At 38.4% G+C, this 20,667-nt stretch overlaps 1 protein-coding gene across 3 annotated transcripts in view; it reads right to left on the minus strand.

Moving 5' to 3' along the window:
* Nucleotides 1-20,667, minus strand: part of LOC124614461 — a 153,717-nt gene that overhangs the window by 77,274 nt on the left and 55,776 nt on the right. For all 3 annotated transcript variants that reach the window (XM_047142947.1, XM_047142946.1, XM_047142945.1), the window contains exon 3: nucleotides 14,142-14,218. In XM_047142947.1, coding sequence (XP_046998903.1) covers nucleotides 14,142-14,218 — 77 coding nt within the window. The remainder of the gene's footprint in view (nucleotides 1-14,141; nucleotides 14,219-20,667) is intronic.

A 20,667-nucleotide genomic window follows, 5' to 3' on the forward strand; every position in this document is an offset into this window, starting at 1 on the left:
TAAAGCAGCTAAACACATTATGTTAAAACAACAGTTCCATGCATCTTTTAAAAATATTATTTATGTTGTATATAACATGTTTAACAACTTTTCAATTTTAATGCTATGAACCGTAATCTCCAATTGTTGCAACAGGTCAAATTTTCTATTCTTATTTTCCATGTGCAAGATGATCTTCAATTCCCAGCAAATGGTAGCCAGTTTCATAAATATGCGCGGTCAGCCGATTTTACAAATTCATTGAACCAATATGAATCCTTGCGTCCATTGTATCTTCTTCTGAAGGACCTTCCAGTTCGAGTGAAGTATTTCAATCGGCAAAGTGTTACACTGATTTTTTTTGAAGACATCTGTTTTGTCAAACTCATCTTCTATCTGCTTAAGCTGTGTCTTAATTCATACTACAACATACTGTTCATACCAATTGCACCTTAAATCTTTAATTACTTAAGAAGTTAGCTTCCCTCTGTGATAAATTACCAAAATATACAATACCGGTACTCTTAAGATTATGGGTTACATTTCCATTTGGTTTCACAATATGTTCCTTTGTAGTAATGTAGTTGCCATGTTTTCTCAGAATCTGTTTTCTTTGGCTATTTAGTAATAATCAGCTCTGTTACCCTATTGTCCCGAATCACTGGAATATTGAATGCTCTAACAACTAAATGGCAAAGAGCAGATTGTTTTCGGTCATTCAAATTTGTGTGTTAAGATATTACTGATGACGAAGGCATGTACTTTCAAAATATGTAAAAATTTGTGGATTTGCCCTGTGAATGGTTTAGTCTATCTTCTCGATTTCAAGACGAGTACAGGAAAGATCTCACCTCAAATGATACATAATATCAAAGCAGCTATACAGTTTAAACACAATAAGTAACACAAAATGTTAGACTGACTGTATGTTCAAAGAAAAAATGTCAAAAATTGTAATAGGCAATACATCACACAAAAATGCGAGACACTGGTGCCAACGGATCCCATTTCAATTCTTCTTGGAAGCAGCATTCTGGGCGAAATCATTTTAAATGCTGCCAGCCAGGACCAGCAACTATACCGATGTCACATGATGGATAAGTGTACATGGTTTTCTTGGGTGAGAGCACCCTTCAATGCCAATGGAAACAGCGTAGCCCAATATGCATCCGACTACCACCACCCCTGCCACCAACAACTGGTTGCACCATACACATAGAACTGACAAGACCATCCCAAGTTCACCAACAATTATGGATAATCAACAGCACATTAACGAGGTGTCTGCCTGGCCTGCATCCATACCGATGCAGCTTTACCAAGATACTATCACTTCGCTGTTGTAATGCCATCAGTATGTAGACCTAAAAGCAGTGTCAAGGTTGAAGAAGTCCAGATGCTGCAACAGTCAACCAACATGAAAGTCACTGACTGAACAGCTGCCACAAGTGACAACCAATCTCAATAATGTACTAACTTTTCCACTACCGCTACTTCCCTCGCCCTGACACAAACATGCCCATTTCAGGTAATGAGGAGGGAGGATGCTACACTGATCAATAACCACATCATAATCCTGAAGTAAAAGAGATGTCAGTACCAACAGTATTGCTATGCTGACCACGTGATTGGCAGCACAATGTGAACTGTATCTCATTATGAAGAGTTTGAAAGCACAACACACAAAGCTCAGGTTCTTATTTAAAGCTAACTAGCCTATTGTTCCTACCTCAAAGGTTGTTGTTATGGGCAGCGCTTTGGTATCTTGCAGAGGAATCCATCATGGGTACCTCATTAGCGATGTTTCATACGATGGGCCCTAGTTTCCAATATAATCGGTTTGATGTTTTATGAGTACCTCCTACAGCCATAATGTTACTCATGTTGCCACCAAGCAAATGTAGTGCAGCACCTAATATTTGGGACTACCACAAGATATGTACAGGTTCAGACCCTACTTATATTCTTTTTCAGTTTCAATTTCATCGTAAAAAATATCATTAAATAATATACATCAATCAAAATTATTCAAAAATTATTCCAACCAAAAGTACAATTTTTACAGGTAGGTTAAATACACACTTAAAAAATGTTTTGCGTCAGCCTAGTTCCCACAACTCCTGAAGGTAGAAGTTGACTGTGGATATTGTATCACAGACACAGTCCCTTTGGCTGTCCAGAGATGTCACTAACCACGACCAAAGAAGTAAACAACCAAGCATGAGCAGCACCTGTTAGACAGAGGGGTCCGAAAACTAATCAGTTCCAGTCATTCCACCAGGAAGGAGGTACACGGCTCATGTTGTCTGTAGTTCAACCATGCCTAGACAGTCAATACTGCAGTTCGATCGCGTCCGCATCGTTACTTTGTGCCAGGAAGAGCTCTCAACAAGGGAAGTGTCCAGGTGTTTCAGACTGAACCAAAGCAATGTTGTTTGGACATGGAGGAGATACAGAGAGACAGTAACTGTTGATGGCATGCCTTGCTCAGGCCACCCAAGGGCTACTACTGCAGTGGATGATCGCTACCTACGGATTATGGCTCAGAGGAATCCTGACAGCAATCCCACCATGTTGAATAATGCTTGTCGTGCAACCACAGGAAGTCGTGTTAAGACTCAAACTGTGTGCAATAGGCTGCATGATGCGCAACTTCACTCCCGACATCCATGGTGAAGTCCATCTTTGCAACGACACCATGCAGTTCGGTACAGATGGGCCCAACAACATGTCGAACGGACCGCTCAGGATTGGCATCACATTCTCTTTATCGATGAGTGTCGCTTATGCCTTCAACCAGACAATCGTTGGAGATGTGTTTGGAGGCAACCCGGTCAAGCTGAATGCCTTAGACACATTGTCCAATGAGTGCAGCAGGGTGGAGGTTCCCTGCTGTTTTGGGGTAGCATTACGTGGGGCCGACGTACGCCGCTGGTGGTCATGGAAGGCACCGTAACGGCTATACAATACATGAATGCCATCCTCCAACTGATAGTGCAACCATATTCACAGCATACTGGCGAGGCATTGCCTTCATGGACAACAATTCATGCCCCCATTATGCACATCTTGTAAATGTGCTTCCTTCAGAATGACGACATCGCTCAACTAGAGTGGTCAGCATGCTCTCCAGAGGTGAACCTAATTGAACATGCCTAGGATAGATTGGAAAGGGCTGTTTATGGACGACGTGACCCACCAACCACTCTGAGGGATCTACCGTATTTACTCGTATCTAAGCCGCCCTCGAATCTAAGCCGCACCTGAAAAGTGAGACTCGAAACTCAAGGGGAGAGAATAGTTTTAGGTCGCACCTCCAAATCGAAACAAAGTTCGTCTAATTGTAATATGAGACACAATTTAGGTCGAATGAATGACGATACAGCTGCAGTAGCTTGGTTCGAGTCGTAAGTTTAGCAGTTACGGTTTACCAGGTAGCCATTGCTACGCGTCACGCGCTCCGTCCGTATTTATACGGATATCCTTCCTTTTTCACGTGCTTCGTCTGGTTTGAATTGATTGCTTATTTTTCTTTGATCTGATAAGTGCTGTTCTCTTTGTTATAGATGTTTACATCACTCTAAGCTGAAAATGCATTACTGTACTGTCATGCATTGTTTGTCGCATTCTGATAGTGCGTGTTTACGGCCTGTCGCCGCTCGCGGCGTGGCTTGCTTTTTTGTGCGCTACCGCCGCTTACAAATAAAAAATAGAGAGGAATCGTCTCATTAGCGAAACATTTGTTGTTACACTACTGCTTTCTTTGATAATGATCAACAAGAACCACATAATAGACTGCGTATGATAGATGATGTTCTGAACGAAATTTTAGCGAAAAGTTTTCTCCGTTTGAAAATCTTTGCAGGTGCCTCTTTAGTTCATTACATTCTGCACAGAAATTAGAGTCATCTTAGATTTAAAAATCTAGTCAGTTGCCGTGCTTCATTTCTGACTGTATCACTATCAGGCATAAGAATAATACGAATATAAACATGACATGATATGTATATTCTTCCGCGTTTGCTGTTGTCTCACTCTAGTTTCGTAGTTTATTAGGCAGACAGGATTTAAATGAGATAGTAGCAAACACGAAACAATACATGTCAAAATGTTTATATTCGTATTAATCTTATGGCGAAGAGAATACTACATGTGATTCACAATTCATAAAAGCTCCTATTAGCAAAAATCTCTTCTCACAGGTAGGAAAAAATTCAGAACGTAGAGTTGGCCATTTGACAAACATCCAGAACAGTCTTGCCAGTCGGATTTTCGTAGTACATTGAAATGCTGCTACATTCGAAGATCAACAATACAGAATTTGTATTTACTTCGTTGGATAATGTATCAAAATGCAGTGGTCGAAACTCTGGGTGGAGGAAAAAGGCTCGTCTTCCACTTTTTTTTTAATTTATTTACTGACGCAGAGATTTTGGTGCCAGTATTTATCTTTGTGCCTACAAAGCATGCCTGTGTGGCGCTACATATATTCGACGGCAGAAGTTAGTTGTGGCGGGACCCACAAACATTTTTCAGAACTCCCGCTTGCTTTGCACTCGATTCTAAGCCGCAGGCAGTTTTTTGGATTACAAAAACCGGAAAAAAAGTGCGGCTTAGATTCGAGTAAATACGATATGCCACATCACCATTGGGGAGTGGGACAATCTGTACCAACAGTGCCTTGATGAACTTTTGGATAGCATGCCATGATGAATACAGGTACATATCAGTCAAAGAAGACTTGTTACTGGGTATTAGAGGTACTGGTGTGTACAGCAATCTGGACCACCATCTCTGAAGGTCTCACTGTATGGTGGTACAACATGCGAAGTATGGTTTTCATTAGCAATAAAATGGGCTGAAATGATGTGTATGTTGATCTCTATTCCAATTTTCTGTACAGGTTCCGGAACAGAGGTGATGCAAACCTTTTTATGTGTGTATTTCTTGAAAAATTTCAAAATACTTGCATCTTGGTAGAGACCAATAGAGAAACTGCTTTAAGGGAAGATTCCATAAAAATACATTCTTGAATTCTGTATTATTTTAGTGCAGCTGCTTTCACAGTAATGATAAAATATTGTTGATTCACATCAGAGGCGATGGAAGATAGAACTTTTTAAAAAAAATTTTAAACGAAGTGGTTTTTCAGTGTAGCTTCTCAAAATTGTGCATAGTGCTTTACCAGTTTGTGTTTCAGTTACTTCTACAACTACTGTACCACCCAGGATTCAGTTCTAGCACAGCAAGTGCTATCAAGTAAGTCATTTCTGTGATACATTTGGAACACACATTTGGGGCAAGTTTTCTGTAATTATTACTTTATTAATGATATCACTACTGCAAAAATGACTATTTTTTAATAATTTAGCATTACATACACATTTACAGATATTTTGTAGGATGAAATTGGAAAGAAAAGTACATGGATAGGTTGTCAACTTGTATCACTAGCGCGATAACCGTGGACTTCAGCGAGTGGGCTATGCTCGCTAGGTCAAAACAGAACTATTGTTACAGGTATAACTCATACATATAAAAATTCAACAAGCATTTTCTCGGAAACTAGGGGCGCTGCGTGGAAAATGGCTAGCCAGATACTCAGAACATGTGCTTCAGCAACATACTAATCAAAACTGGTGAATAAAAGGTCTAATGGTCCCTTGTGGGTTTGATCATTTAAAAAAAATTGTATGCTATGTGACAAATGTTTATTGATCAAGAATTACCTACAACAGCTTTCACACTGTTTGCTAAGAGGAGGCCATGTCAGTATGTTGTGTAGCTATGACATTCATTCACTACAAGGTCAGCAACTTGAGAGTTACACTTTTGCGACACCTTTCAGTTATAGTCATACTGGGCTAGTATTTTAGAATGGCTTGGCCAAACTGACTAATATTAAAATTATCAAAGTCGGAATATACACATGTATTATGAAATTAGATACTAGTACATGAAAATACAATATGATTAATGTTACGTAACTCCACATTATCTCTGAGTTTTTAAATTTGTTACGGTGTGGAACACCACTGTGCTCTACATGGCATGGCATAGATATGTTCCTTGGAAATCTTCCTTCACTTGTTTTATGAGAGTCCATAAAGCATAAGCAACAGTTGCTAGAGAAGCATAATAAACGTGCATCTCTTAGATACAATCAGAGGGACATGAAAACCAGGGAGGCAAAGAAAATCATAATTCTTGGAAGAGCCTTTGCAGGTTTCTATGTAAGTAAGTCAAGCAATATCTTGCTGAAATATGGCATGTAAGTTTGCCTGCAGCAGAGGCAGTAGGTCAGGCTCTCAATTCTTCCCAATTTAGATATGCTTTTCAGATTGCCCTCAATACGTAGAAGTTAAGATTGCATGCTATATCCAAAAACAAAAACAGCACTTGGCATTTGTCTGTTACTCTGCTCAGAAATGCAATGTTTCACGCCAAAAACACCACTATCACTGAGGGACTTGTTTAAATAGGATCTGACAAAAAAATTCAATTCAGTATTCATTCATTCTTTTCTGTCACTTGTGTTTGTGACTCCTGAACAACAGATGACTACTCAGTTGCATCCAAATCAACAACCTAAATCACATCAGATTTCGAACTTTCAATTGACACGTATTTGACTGCTCTAGCATTAAACCAACACTGAAGACAAAATTCTATGGTCTGTTATAACGATAGAAGCAAATGGTCATTATCTCACACTGTAGATACATGACATGATCCAAAAAGTATTGTGCTACTGATATATGACATCCTTCCATGCACTAATTACACCCAAGCATCAATGAAGTAGTGGTGTTACTGTACAAAATGAAGTTTCACAATACGACAGATTAAATTACTGGATACCTACAATTCTGATGCATGTGAACATTATGGGCCAATATGCCTTTTGAATTTTAAGAGGAAAACATTCTTTCACATTTCCTCCTCAATTGAGGAATCTTTACTGATTGAGCTCTGTAGGATATGAATCTTTTCACTCACACAAGAGAAAGAGGTGGGGCAGTCTTTGTGAATACTGAAATTTTCAAACTTTCAACGTACAATAAAGTTAAACATTGTTCACTATAAACAGAATGCTAACAGCACTGTAAACAGGTACATATGCATCATGTAAGGGGCCCACAATCCCTTACCCAACTATAAACACATTTTTGCCGTACACATGTCGATGGTAATGCTAAGACAATAAGAGACAGGGTTCAAGTTTGGAGTTCATCGAGCTGGAGCGAAACCGTACTGGCTGAGTGTGTCCCTACTACCGAGGGTCGACCCTCAGCAAAACGTTACCGATTCCCTACAAATGATATTTCTGACAAGTTTTCAAAAGTTTACAATGTGCCGTATTTTAGCGTTCATATCAACTACGTCAGCCACCCCGCAGTGAGGATTGTGTGTGTTAATCACTGCTACAGAGTGTGATGCAATACCAAGAACTCTAATCTCTGATGAGACTAACCATAATTAGAAGTGTGAGACTGAAGTAGTATCTGCCTCATATTGTATTTAAACATAATATATAAGTCAAACAGTGTAAAACATTTTGGCGTTGGTCACTGCAAAACCCTTTGTCATTGTTGTGGACATCATTGAGCAGATGCATCCCAATTAGAAATGACCCTCAAAGCAGCTAAATCCAACCGTCATTTATCTATCAGGCCATGGGCGCATAAAAATTACAACTAGGCTGCTATTTTGGTTAATAACAACTGACATCATCAGATGAAGATGACTGTTGGATTGGGGAAAGGAGATGCTCAACATCTAACTTATTGGCTTCACAGATAACAGCATCGCAACTTCCAACCACTCGTGATTATTACTTCACAATGATTATCCCATACCAGTAATTACTGCATATTATCAATTTTAAGTGTCAGGAAGTCACTTCTGAAAGTATTTGTATGGAGTGTAGCCCTGTATGGAAGTGAAACATGGACGATAAATAGTTTGAACAAGAAGAGAATAGAAGCTTTTGAAATGTGGTGCTACAGAAGAATGCTGAAGATTAGATGGTAGATCACATAACTAATGAGGAAGTATTGAATAGGATTGGGGAGAAAAGAAGTTTGTGGCACAACTTGACTAGAAGAAGGGATCGGTTGGTAGGACATGTGTTGAGGCATCAAGGGATCACCAATTTAGTATTGGAGGGCAGCGTGGAGGGTAAAAATCGAAGAGGGAGACCAAGAGATGAATACACTAAGCAGATTCAGAAGGATGTAGGTTGCAGTAGGTACTGTGAGATGAAAAAAGCTTGCACAGGATAGAGTAGCATGGAGAGCTGCATCAAACCAGTCTCAGGACTGAAGACCACAACAACAACATCAATGTCTTGTTCATGATGCATTCACAAGCTGCTATGCGCACTAAGTTCTTCCCTTAGAAGATGAGAGTCCATTGACAGCACTACCACTGAACTATTCAAGTCGTTTATTGAACAGTGGAATGTCATAATGTCATCTCAGGTTTATAATAAATAGAAGTAAAATGAAATACTACCAGTAGCACTTTTTTTAAAAACTGAAACAAAAGTCAATTTTTTTAAAAACTGAAACTAAAGACAAATACAGCTAAGAGAAAGAAAGTCTGGTGGACCACTGGCATACTGGGAACAAAATAGTGTACCAAACGAAACAAACCTGAGGCACGGTAAACCAACTGCAGTGGTAGTTCTCCATAATCAGAGCTAAGTTTTTATGGCAACTAGATAATGACACAGAGGCAGCCAAATAAACATAATTTACATCTGCCATGTTTCATTAGCAGTTACTAGATGAAATATGATGCTGGTGCACTGGAATTAAGTGGCTCAACAGGAAGATTTGTACAAAACATGAGAGCAATCACAAATCCAATAAATAGAGCACAATCAACACAAAGTTAAGTGGAGTGGGCATTCAACCCAATTAATTCTCTGAATTAAAGCTTTCTTTGGTAATCCATCCCATGTCACGTTGCATTCCTGGCTCAAGATGCTGGAGTTGGAAGTCGTGTATGCATGAGGCGTGCTTGCTTTTGTGTGTGTGTGTGTGTGTGTGTGTGTGTGTGTGTGTGTGTCTTATTTATGGCAAGTAGCAATATGTCTTTTCCTACATTGTTAATGTAGGTGTCACCGCCAAGACACCACACTTGCTAGGTGGTAGCCTTTAAATCGGCCGCGGTCCGTTAGTATACGTCGGACCCGCGTGTCGCCACTATCAGTGATTGCAGACCGAGCGCCGCCACACGGCAGGTCTAGAGAGACTTCCTAGCACTCGCCCCAGTTGTACAGCCGACTTTGCTAGCGATGGTTCACTGACAAAATACGCTCTCATTTGCCGAAACGATAGTTAGCATAGCCTTCAGCTACGTCATTTGCTACGACCTCGCAAGGCGCCATTACCAGTTACTATTGATGCTGTAAAACATGTACTGTCAAGAGCGATGTTCACCAATTATGGATTAAAGTAAAGTATTCCAGCAGCTATGTACGTTTTTTGTTAGTCTCATTTCCTTGACCTGTTCCAGACCTCACGCCAGCCTGCGTGAGTTAAAACTCGTGCCTTTCGGCTTCCTCTCATAGTGGGTTGGCTGTCTTGCCAATCCACAACAGTTAACAATGTCAATATGTATTGAGCAATGTTGATTTCATTGTATCTACTATCAGAAGCTGGAATACTTTTCACAGCACAAGGGGTATCAAATGCATCACCCCAGCCCCAGCTCTTCCATCATCTGTAGAGGTCCAGAGGTGAACTGCCTCCCTCTGTAATCAAGCAGGTCACCAAGGTGTCAGACATTTCAACAGAACTCAAGCAATGCATTACAATAGGTTACTGTTATCTGTCATATTCAACCAGACATACTGACACCCACCCTGAAAGATATACTATGGATGTTGCACAAGTGGCACCACTCAGCACAGCCTACTCTGCAAGTGCCAACAATTCCTGAACGGAACAGGTATATGTAGTCTACCACTTACACAAAGGCAAGAGAAATGCAATAACTTTCAGGACATTCATTAATTCACTGAGTGACTACAACATAGTTACATGGCTTCATAATAAATACTATCAATGACAAAAAGCAAAAAGACTACACATTTACCAATCCAATCTATTTCCCACCAACATTACATAGGTTACTGACAACATCACACTTACAATTTATGCACTTCTCAGACACTGTTTATAGGAATGTATTTTACATAAAAGCTCACTTAAGAACTGCAAATAAGAATTCAAACACCAAAACGGAAAATAACTCCACTATATAAACACAAGCTCAGTGAAGTCATTTTGTCTATTCACATTAAAGAACTAGACAAGAAATACCAGAGAGGGATAGTCTGCCCGTAAAAAGAAAAGCGAGCAGCACTGGTGTAGAGGATATTGCTTATTCCAGAAGAACACTACAACAGCCGTACAGTATGGCTAAGAATCCATTTCTTCTCTAGCAGTGTGGTTCAGTGTGCAGAGATTTACAGACAATTTATCCATATGCTTCTCTAGCATTAACATTTTTACCATATCCTACATTAAATGTTGTGTTAACACACTTTTTGGCAAATGAACAACCCCCGGTAATGTGTGTGCACTGTGTAGCCAGTGATTAATGAGGCAAGCTGCAGAAAGTTTGGTATAACTTTGTGAAATACCATGTACTGGCTTTTCGTGACATAGCGGGGTATAGAGAATGGGACTCTCCTGTTCGCTCTTCAGTTCACAGATCTGCAAAGGGGGAAAGCACATGACCACAATCAGGCTACCTACCTTACGCCAAGCATCTAACCTATAGACCCCTTCCCCCCATCCAGCCTGCCACATGCCATGAACACAGATTATTCCCTGATAGGTTCTGATGCACTTAGATGTACCACACACATTTATTTATTTTTTTTCTTGGCCAGCTTCACTCGACAACAAACTTCGTTTTGTTGTTGTTGTGGCCTTCAGTCCAGAGACTGGTTTGTTCTAGCTCTCCATGCTACTCTATCCTGTGCAAGCTGCTTCATCTCCCAGTACCTACTGCAGCCTACATCCTTCTGAATCTGCGTAATGTATTCATCTCTTTGTTTCCCTCTATGATTTTTACCCACGCTGTCCTCCAGCACTAAATTGGCGATCCCTTGATGCCTCAGAACATGACCTACCAACAAATCCCTTCTTCTAGTCAAGTTGTGCCACAAACTTCTCTTCTCCCCAATTCTGTCTCCTCATTAGTAATGTGATCTACCCATCTAATCTTCAGCATTCTTCTGTAGCACCACATTCTGAAAGCTTCTATTCTCTTCTATTCCAAACTATTTATCGTCCATGTTTCACTTCCATACATGGCTACACTCCATACAAATAATTCCAGAAATGACTTCCTGACACTTAAATCTATACTCGATGTTAACAAATTTCTCTTCTTCAGAAACGCTTTCCTTCCCATTGCCAGTCTACATTTTATATCCTCTCTACTTCGACCATCATCAGTTATTTTGCTCTCCAAATAGCAAAACTCATTTACTAATTTAAGTGTCTCATTTCCTAATCTAATTCAGTGTCTCATTTCCTAATCTAATTCCCTCAGCATCACCAGACTTAATTCAACTACATTCCATTATCCTCATTCTGCTTTTGTTGATGTACATCTTACATCCTCCTTTCAAGACACTGTCCATTCCGATCAACTGCTCTTCCAGGTCCTTTGCTGTCTCTGACAGAAGTACAATGGCATCAGCAAACCTCAAAGCTTTTATTTCTTCTCAATGGATCTTTAATTCCTACTCTGAATTTTTCTTTTGTTTCCTTTACTGCTTGCTCAATATACAGATTGAACAACATCGGGGATAGGCTACAGCCCTGTCTCACTCCCTTCCCAACCGCTGCTTCCCTTTCATGCATCTCGACTCATAACTGTCATTTAGTTTCTGTACAAATTGTAAATAGTCTCTCGCTCCCTGTATTTTACCCCTGCCACCTTTGGAATTTGAAAGAGAATATTCCAGTCAACATTGTCAAAAGCTTTCTCTTCACTATCTGAATAATTTATTTTATCTCATCATACATTTCATCAATTTCTTCGTCATCTGCAGAGCTAGTTGGTATATAAACTTGTACTACTTTAGTAGGCGTGGGCCTCATGTCTATCTTGGTCACAATAATGCATTCACTATGCTGTTTGTAGTAGCTTACCCGCACTCCTATTTTTTTATTCATTATTAAACCTACTCCTGCATTACCCCTTTTTGATTTTGTACTTATAACCCTGTCTTCACCTGACCAAAAGTCTTGTTCCTCCTGCCACCGAACTTCACTAATTCCCACTATATCTAACTTCAACCTATCCATTTTCCTTTTTTAATTTTCTAACCTACCTGCCCGGTTAAGGTATCTGACAATCCAAGCTCCGGTCCGTAGAACGCCAGTTTTCTTTCTCCTGAAACGATGTCCTCTTGAGTAGTTCCCACCCAGAGATCCGAATGGGGGACTATTTTACCTCCAGAATATTTTACCCAAGAGGATGCCATCATTATTTAACCATACAGTAAAGCTGCATGCACTCGGGAAAAATTACGGCTGTAGTTTTCCCTTGTTTTCAGCCGTTCACAGTACCAGCACAGCAAGGCCATTTCAGTTAGTGTTACAAGGCCAGAACAGTGAATCATCCAAACTGTTGCCCCTGCAACTACTGAAAACGCTCCTGCCCCTCTTCAGGAACCATACGTTTGTCTGGCCTCTCAACAGATACCCCTCCGTTGTGGTCGCATCTACGGTACGCCTACCTGCATCGCTGAGGCACGCATGCCTCCCCACCAACGGCAAGGTCCATGGTTCATGGAGGTAGGAGGGGGACTTTGTTTTATGCTGTTAAAATAATATTTTTAATAATTTCGATTTTTTGATGTCCTGTAATGCAGGAACTATTTAGTTGTAGGTGCAAAAATACTGAACAGGACTTTTCCTGTGGCAAATTTAATGTATTTTAATTTTGTATTGGGAAACATTTTCACTAGAAGCCATAATTACTGAAATCTTAAAAAAACAAAAATTTGCATTAAATGCCCCCCCCCCCCCTCTACTATCACCCCATCAGTCAGGTTTTTCTGTGACCCTCCCCCCATACCCCCAAACACTGTTCAAAAATTTGCGACTACATGAATTAAGTTTTCACTAACTTTCATAAAACACACCACTTTCAACTTACAGAATTGAAGATACAGTGCCTGGTATAATTGGCTCATAATGCATTTTTGTATGTGTATTCTCATACACAATTTACTTACAATCATGGCATTAGTTCTAAAATATTACATTTTGTTTTGCAATATTTATGACTTAACTATGCAGCTATCTCAATGAGCTTTTTATGTCAGAGATGTAAGTCTGATTACACTTTCTTACCTTTGATAAACAGAGTTTTATTTGATGTAAGTATTTCAGGCTATATTCTGTCCTGAACTCTCTATATATTAAATAATTTTATCCATATTATCAATATATTTTTTTGTTTGGAACTCCAGTTTATTTCTTGGCTTTTATGTCATGTGTAGATCTCTAAACAATGGAAAATCCAGGATGGAATGTAAAAATCAGAGAAGGAAAGTTGCTACTCACCATACAGCAGAGATTCAGAGTTGCGATAGGCATAACAAAAAGATTCACACAACTGAGTGCGGTTTCAGTTCTCTGAGACTGCAGAGAGAGAGAGAGAGAGAGAGAGAGAGAGAGAGAGAGAGAGAGAGAGAGTGTGTGTGTGTGTGTGTGTGTGTGTGTGTGTGTGTGTGTGTGTGTGTGTGAGCGAGCGCGCGCGCAATCGTGTGAATCTTTTTGTTGTGCCTATCTCGACTCAGCATCTCCGCTATATAACTCGTCTAAAATGTTTATATGGCTCCCCCTTCCACTCTATGAAGAATTTTAAGGCTACTGCTTATGTCTAATTCAGAGTACTGTTTGCAAGATGAGTAGTCAATTTGGAGAGATTGGTTTTGCTTTTGTTTCTATGTTCATCAGAATGTAACAGCAGTTAATGATTTTCAAATGAAGAAGGAATAAAAATGGTTAGTTCGTGCGCGACATGTAGCCTACAGTGTGTCACAGGAGAAGTGATGAGGAGGATACTTCACTTTAAAGAGGACAACAGCTATTTAAATAAAATTTATGCAACTATTTTACCTTCATCACATTTCTTCCTGATGCGAAGAGCTGCCGTTGTGTCACTTTCTTAGCAGAATGTGGTAGCAACAGTCCACCTAAAATATGAATGAAACATTCATTTATCATCCTCTTTGGCATTTAAATAATGGTGTGAGGACTGATCAACTCTCACTGTACTAATAATGTTTGGTAAGTGTGGTGAAAATATGTTTAAGATCTCCTTTTACAAACACATTCTTCATTCCTGATTCTACATTTTTTCCTATAACCTTTCAGGAAAACATGTCAACCTCTGCAAAATAGTAGTTGATAGCAATGATTATTTTCTCACTGAATGCATATTTATTTCCATTCTAGAAGACAATCAAGGATGAGGAAGCAATTTAAATCCCAAATCAAACATTTCTGTCACTTAAAATTTTAACTTTTTCCTCTTTAGATGTCACTGAATATTTAATTTTCTATTTCTCTATTAAGCTCAAATATTCAGCGTCACATGATGCTGGTGGTAGGTTTTATTTTTCTTTAGAAATAATGTTGGTATCTGTATTATTAAAGCATGATTCCAAGTCTCTTCTAATTTTGTTTGAAATTTGTTGTACCTTACTTTCAATAAGTGCTTTTCTTTTTCCGTTACTTAATTTTATTATTTTCGAAGCAGGAGATACGTCTAACTTAGAACAAGCAAACTCCAATATGCTAACAGTTCCCTCATTAAGAATATAAATGTCATTAACAAGTTTACATGATTCTGGTTCTGGATTCACAACAAATGTTTTTGAGTAATAATTTGGGCACAGAGAATTTCCAGGAATCACATTACGTTTCACTTGGGAAGCTGTTTCACTCTCACACAATAAGGACAAATGTTCAAGTTTTATTTCCCTCAAACCTTTGGTGATAGACTTTTTATGAACTTTAAGTGGTTCACAGCACTTTCTTCCAAAAATGTGGTTGTACTTCAGAATATATTTCTTCTCAAGATACTCACACACACTGATGTTACAGAAGAACTTACTCGAAATTTAAACAAAGTTTGTCTACCTTCATCAAAGTCATTGACATTTTTTAAGTTTTTTGAAACTGAGCTGTAAACTGTTTTGTGATACACTTCACTTGCTATCTGCCTAACTAAGCACTGTTCATCCATGTTATTGCATTCCAGTTAATCTCTCAAAATTAATTACAAATTACACACAGAACAAAGCACATAAATTCTACACTTTCAATGAAGTATGTACATTCAGAACAGACTGACTACAACAATGCCACACACAGCAATAATGTACTTCTACAATGCCACACCCAGCAAATAATGTACTTCTCTATTGACAATAAACCTAAATCTAAATGGGCATTTTTATTACCATAGAACAAAAGCAAAAGCTCCTATTGTTTAATATTGCATAATTAAAAATAAATAAACTAAATGAATATTGGGTGATAGTGTTAACTAAATATATGTCACAATTAAATTTTATCATTATGAAACAACAAACCAGTTAAACCGGCAACAGCCATAAGATCAGTTTTAGAGTAATGTGAATTATTTCTTCATTTTCAAAAATTCATATCTCTGTTCAGTCAGATATCAATGTTGAAATTTTTACAGTACATTGCTATCATATAGGTGTACAAACTGTGCAAAAATCATATTTTTTATATTGGGTCCCACATGAGATAACTAACACCGAACTTCACAAAAAATGAAAATTTTCAAATTTCAAAAATTCATAAAAAATTAAGGAAACATTTATAAGTGTTATTGCTCTACATGAGGCTAGTAGTGTATGATATCTAACTATAGGAAAAAAATTGACTCTCATAAATTAATCCTTGCTTGTTATTTTTGGGCCTAGAAAGTGGATTTTTGAAAATTTGGATACCAAACCTTGGAGGTCATTTTGACTGGTTATCTTTGAATTTAGGGTATTTTGTGTAATAGACAATGATGTATAGGACACTTTTCTAAAAACTATCATGTCAATTGCAATGTTGTAACTTGACCCAGTGCAGAGGTATTCAAATTTTCGCTCATGTTTCCAGACTGAAAAATCGTAGCTCGCCTACGAATAAAAATGGCCGCCATCCAGGAAAGTTGCAAGATAAATTATTTTAAAAAACTGTTTTTAACTTCTCAAATATAGGACAACATATATAAAAAATTAAAATATTTTAAAATGGTCAAGCAACCATCACTGGACCACTTCATATGGATTGAACCAAACGCTATTCAAAAAGAATGGAACTATTGTCATTCGAGAAGTTCCTTGAGCTGACAGGTAATAATTTAAATATATTGGTAACACACTAAAATAGATCAGAATCGGGTGCTAACAAATGAAGAAGCTTTGCATTGCTATTTTAGATTATCCAATGTGTGCTACAAGGAATATGACAGGAATGATCACTAAAAGCACAAAAAGTCTAGCAAACATGGGCTCTAAAGTGCAAACATCAAGAGATATGAGCCCTTTTTCAGTAGAAGAGGCATTTCAGAGCAGTGAAGATGAACAACAGCGCATAGATCTTAACACACTGCACACATTTTAGAGGCCTTGTTTACTCTACTTTTTCATTTTGAATGCCCATTCTTGTCATATACCTGAGTAGTGACCATTTATCCTAGGATACCCTATATAGATTTGCAAAAGATAAAAATTATAAATATTCAAGAAGTACTAGATTAAAAAATGCTATCCGGCATACACAAGAGTTGAAATAAAATTGTGTTGCTATAAGTAATTAAATCAGAAAAGCATCAGCAAGGAAGTTAAAAATGGAAGAGCAGTATGAACATTATAATAAATCATCGGATAAATCATAAGAATGTTTTTCTTTAAAATCAATTTATTCATTCAGAAGGTTTTGGAGCTGACTTTTGTGTCAAGTGTAAATCTCTACTTATTGAATGACAGCTCCATTATTTTTAATATGTTTTATAAAATCCTATTTTGATCTCTTAAAAAAGTTCTTATACAGGTTGTGTGTGAATGCAATTTTATTCAAGCACACAACATAACAGTTAATTACAATGAGTAATCGTAATCCCAAAACTGTGCATCTGTGTCTATACCTCTTCCTCTTTAGCTCAGAGGCACTGCAAAAAATCAAACAGTTTACACTGCACACATGAAATATTTAGCAGACAATTCCTTGTTCACATCACTCTCCCCCAAGTGTAAACAGAATTTGGGGTTGAAATGTATCCTCCTCAATGAGGACCATAACGAATGGTCGCACTTGTAATGTCGATATGTCACAGTACAGTGTCGTGTTCGAGCTCGGTACTTGGGTGCATCTGAGCAGGCTAGTGTGAAGCTTTGGGACTTGGTTCCATTTAATGGACTGGCAGTTGTCAGTGGTCAACAGTGGGTGCATCCTGAAAAGAGCCAGCTGTACAGTGGGTGCATCCTGAAAAGAGCCAGCTGTACAGTGGGTGCATCCTGAAAAGATGCCAGCTGTGGCAGCTATACTTTATGTTGGTGGGTAAGGCCTGGTGAAACTGATGTTATTTTGAGTGGCCGTATAGTGCAACTGACAGAGCTCGCAGCCATTCATAGACTAGTTGCCTATGGTGGATGCTTCTGATAAACATCTGATTGAGTTTAGTAATGAAAACTGTGGACATGGTGTCTGCTTTCAAGGTGATTTAAACTGTGTTTGAACAAGTGCTTCACTAGTTCAGTTGAAACTGTGGTAGTAACTGTACCTTTAGGAGTCCTAGATTTTGAGGGCTGCGGGCATCCACTTGTTTGGTTAACTTGCCTAGAGATTACTTTGCTTGTTCAGATATTGGCTCACTTCCTTGGTTAACAGCAACTTTTTCAGTACCTGCCCCTTTGACTGGCCAAAGCTAAATTGTTTTGATTGGGTTTTATTCAGAAACTGGGGTAAGCCATTTCCTTCAAGATTGGGTTCTTCTAGCCGTTGTGAGATTTATATGGTTCCATTAGTCATTGCCGAGTTCAATGAACTGAAGTTAGTTTAATTACAGCAGTGCTCACTAATCAATTTACTTCCTTAAAATTTTACTGTTAAATATTTTAAATTTCTTTAAAAGATGAAGCTCTTCTAGTTACTATCCTCTGAGTCATTACTACACTGAAGTTCTTAATCACACAGGGTGTATATGCAGACAAGGAAAAAAAAAAAAAATTCCCGGATTTCCCGACTAAAAGTACACTTTCTACCAGATGAAAACACACTTTTTCCACGTTAAGTGACAGTATATTTTCCCTCAGAACTGTAAAACTTATCAATCTTTTGAATGGTTATGGTTTTATACATGGGCGTAGAATTTCCCGGCACTTTAGAAGAGTTACAAATTTTTAAACAACTAGAGCTCAAGGACGGTAATATACTGAACGACCAGTTGAACCTTGCTTGTAGACAATTTTTCGAAGGTTTTAAACCTGTACTGTTTATGGTATAACATTAATGCTGGTAACCTTAGTGGTCTATTTTCTCAGGAAGCTATGATGCACTTTCAATGCTTTAAGCTCACTACCCTTTATGTAATGTGGTTTTCTCACAATGTATGGCTGCCACTACATCGGCCCTTATGTGATTTTGTCTGGCTCTAAAACGTTGGTTCCCTGCGAATGTGTATTAACTGGATTGTGGACCAGGGTTCATAATTCTGTCTTAAGAGCCATTATTGTCAATTTTAAAGTTCTGACATATATACCGTTTGTGGGCTTCACTAATATAGTAATGTAATTTTTATATTTTGGCTGTATATGCCACTGTGCGTAACTCCCTCGGCGTAAGCGCCACCTACCTTTTTGATGTATAACTACATTAATTGTACCAAGGCTCCCATACTGTTATAACGGGAGTGCTAAACACTTTCCTTCTTTTTATTGTTACTTTATCTAAGGACGTTATTAATACTGATAATTTACACGTTGCTTTTGTACGCCAATTGGCACATGGTTCGCGCCATGAGCACCACCTGCCCTGGTCGCAGAGTAACTACGCTGGCCGATTACACTCAGTCGGTTGTGAGCTCTGCAAGATCCATGTACTAATTTATATTTAGGTGACAAACCCTATTTCTAGGGCTATATTTTAATTTTGACAAATGGATCTATGCCGACATTTGTAAAAACAGCGATGGTACATTAGTCCTTACTAATGTAAAATTGTAAGTACCAGTCGTCGTTCTCATATTACTGTAATGCAGAGCTCTCTAATTTATGTTAAAATCTATTGACTTAAGTTTCTTACTTTTCTAATGTAAGCTATGATGTTCATTGTCCTTAGGCCACCTTCTGAAGAAGACAAATTTAAATTTGTTGAAACCTAGGTAAAGAATTCTTTATCCATTGCAACTGGTCGGCTGTTTATAATTTTATTATGTGGAACCGTTGCTGTTGTGCAGCTATGTTTAAAATACATTAAAAGATTTTACATTATGTCATAAAAGAAACAAGACATCATCAGAGGATACCCCAAGAGCATTGGAATGTGCACATTTAAAGTGCATACTTTAAGTGCACATTCATATGTCCAGATTCCCAATGAAGTAGTGCTCAACCTGATATTGTAAGCTTTTCAGTGTGGTTTTCAGGATGTAAATTTTCTTGGAGTACCAGTACTGTATTATCTCATGTTTGGTTCTTTATTAGGGCATAATGCCACACGTGCTAGATGATGAAAACGTGCACTTGAAATGCAGCGAACAGTTGAACCTAACCAATAGTGTGGAATGAAACACTTCGTTTCAAATACACTGACTGCCACAGCAGGAAAGATTAATAAAGGCCAAATATCTGTAGCATACCGACAAAAACAACTTCGTTGTTCTGCAAGGGGATTAATGCTTCACTGTCAGAAAGGTGGAAATAAAATAAAATCTGACACTAATAACAAATTTTACCTTCCATAATTATGTGAATGTATTTTAATTCACTTGATAGCTTCCGGCCACAGAAATCTGTTTTGTTTTCATTTGACGTGAGAGCATTAAATGAAGAGGAAGCAGTAAGATCACGGGTCACGTGGAGACTACCCACTTCCCCACTATAACTCAACTTTCCCACTATAACTCAGACTGCTCTGCCCATCAACCCCGGATCTATGATATTTCTGAACCGGGACAATACTTGATAGCTTCTACTATAACAAAGAGGAGCGCCTGGAAGAAAATGAGGTAACAGTGCAGCCTCTGCAATAGCAGCTTTTTTCTGACCAATGATGTCTTTTCAACAGTCCAATATAGCATGTCTCCAGACTTAGGAAAAACCTTTTAGCATTGCACTGAGAGATGCTGCCAACAGTGCACGACTGTGTACAAAAAACTGATTAAATTTTGTGAAGCTCAAGAAATGACAAAATTCTCATATTATCGTGGGATGGGGAAACTGAGAGATAGCTTCCACTCTATTTTGAGGTAACAGAATTCCTTGTGATTTGGTAAGGTGTTTACTTCTGTCACTCCAAAGACATATTTTTTCGGGTTAATCACTAAGCCATGTACTTGTAGACTAGTGAACAGTTGCTGTAGATGTGCCATATGCTCTGCCTCATTCGACAACAC

The sequence above is a fragment of the Schistocerca americana genome, chromosome 1, assembly GCF_021461395.2.
Source record: "Schistocerca americana isolate TAMUIC-IGC-003095 chromosome 1, iqSchAmer2.1, whole genome shotgun sequence".
Taxonomy (NCBI): Eukaryota; Metazoa; Arthropoda; class Insecta; order Orthoptera; family Acrididae; genus Schistocerca; species Schistocerca americana.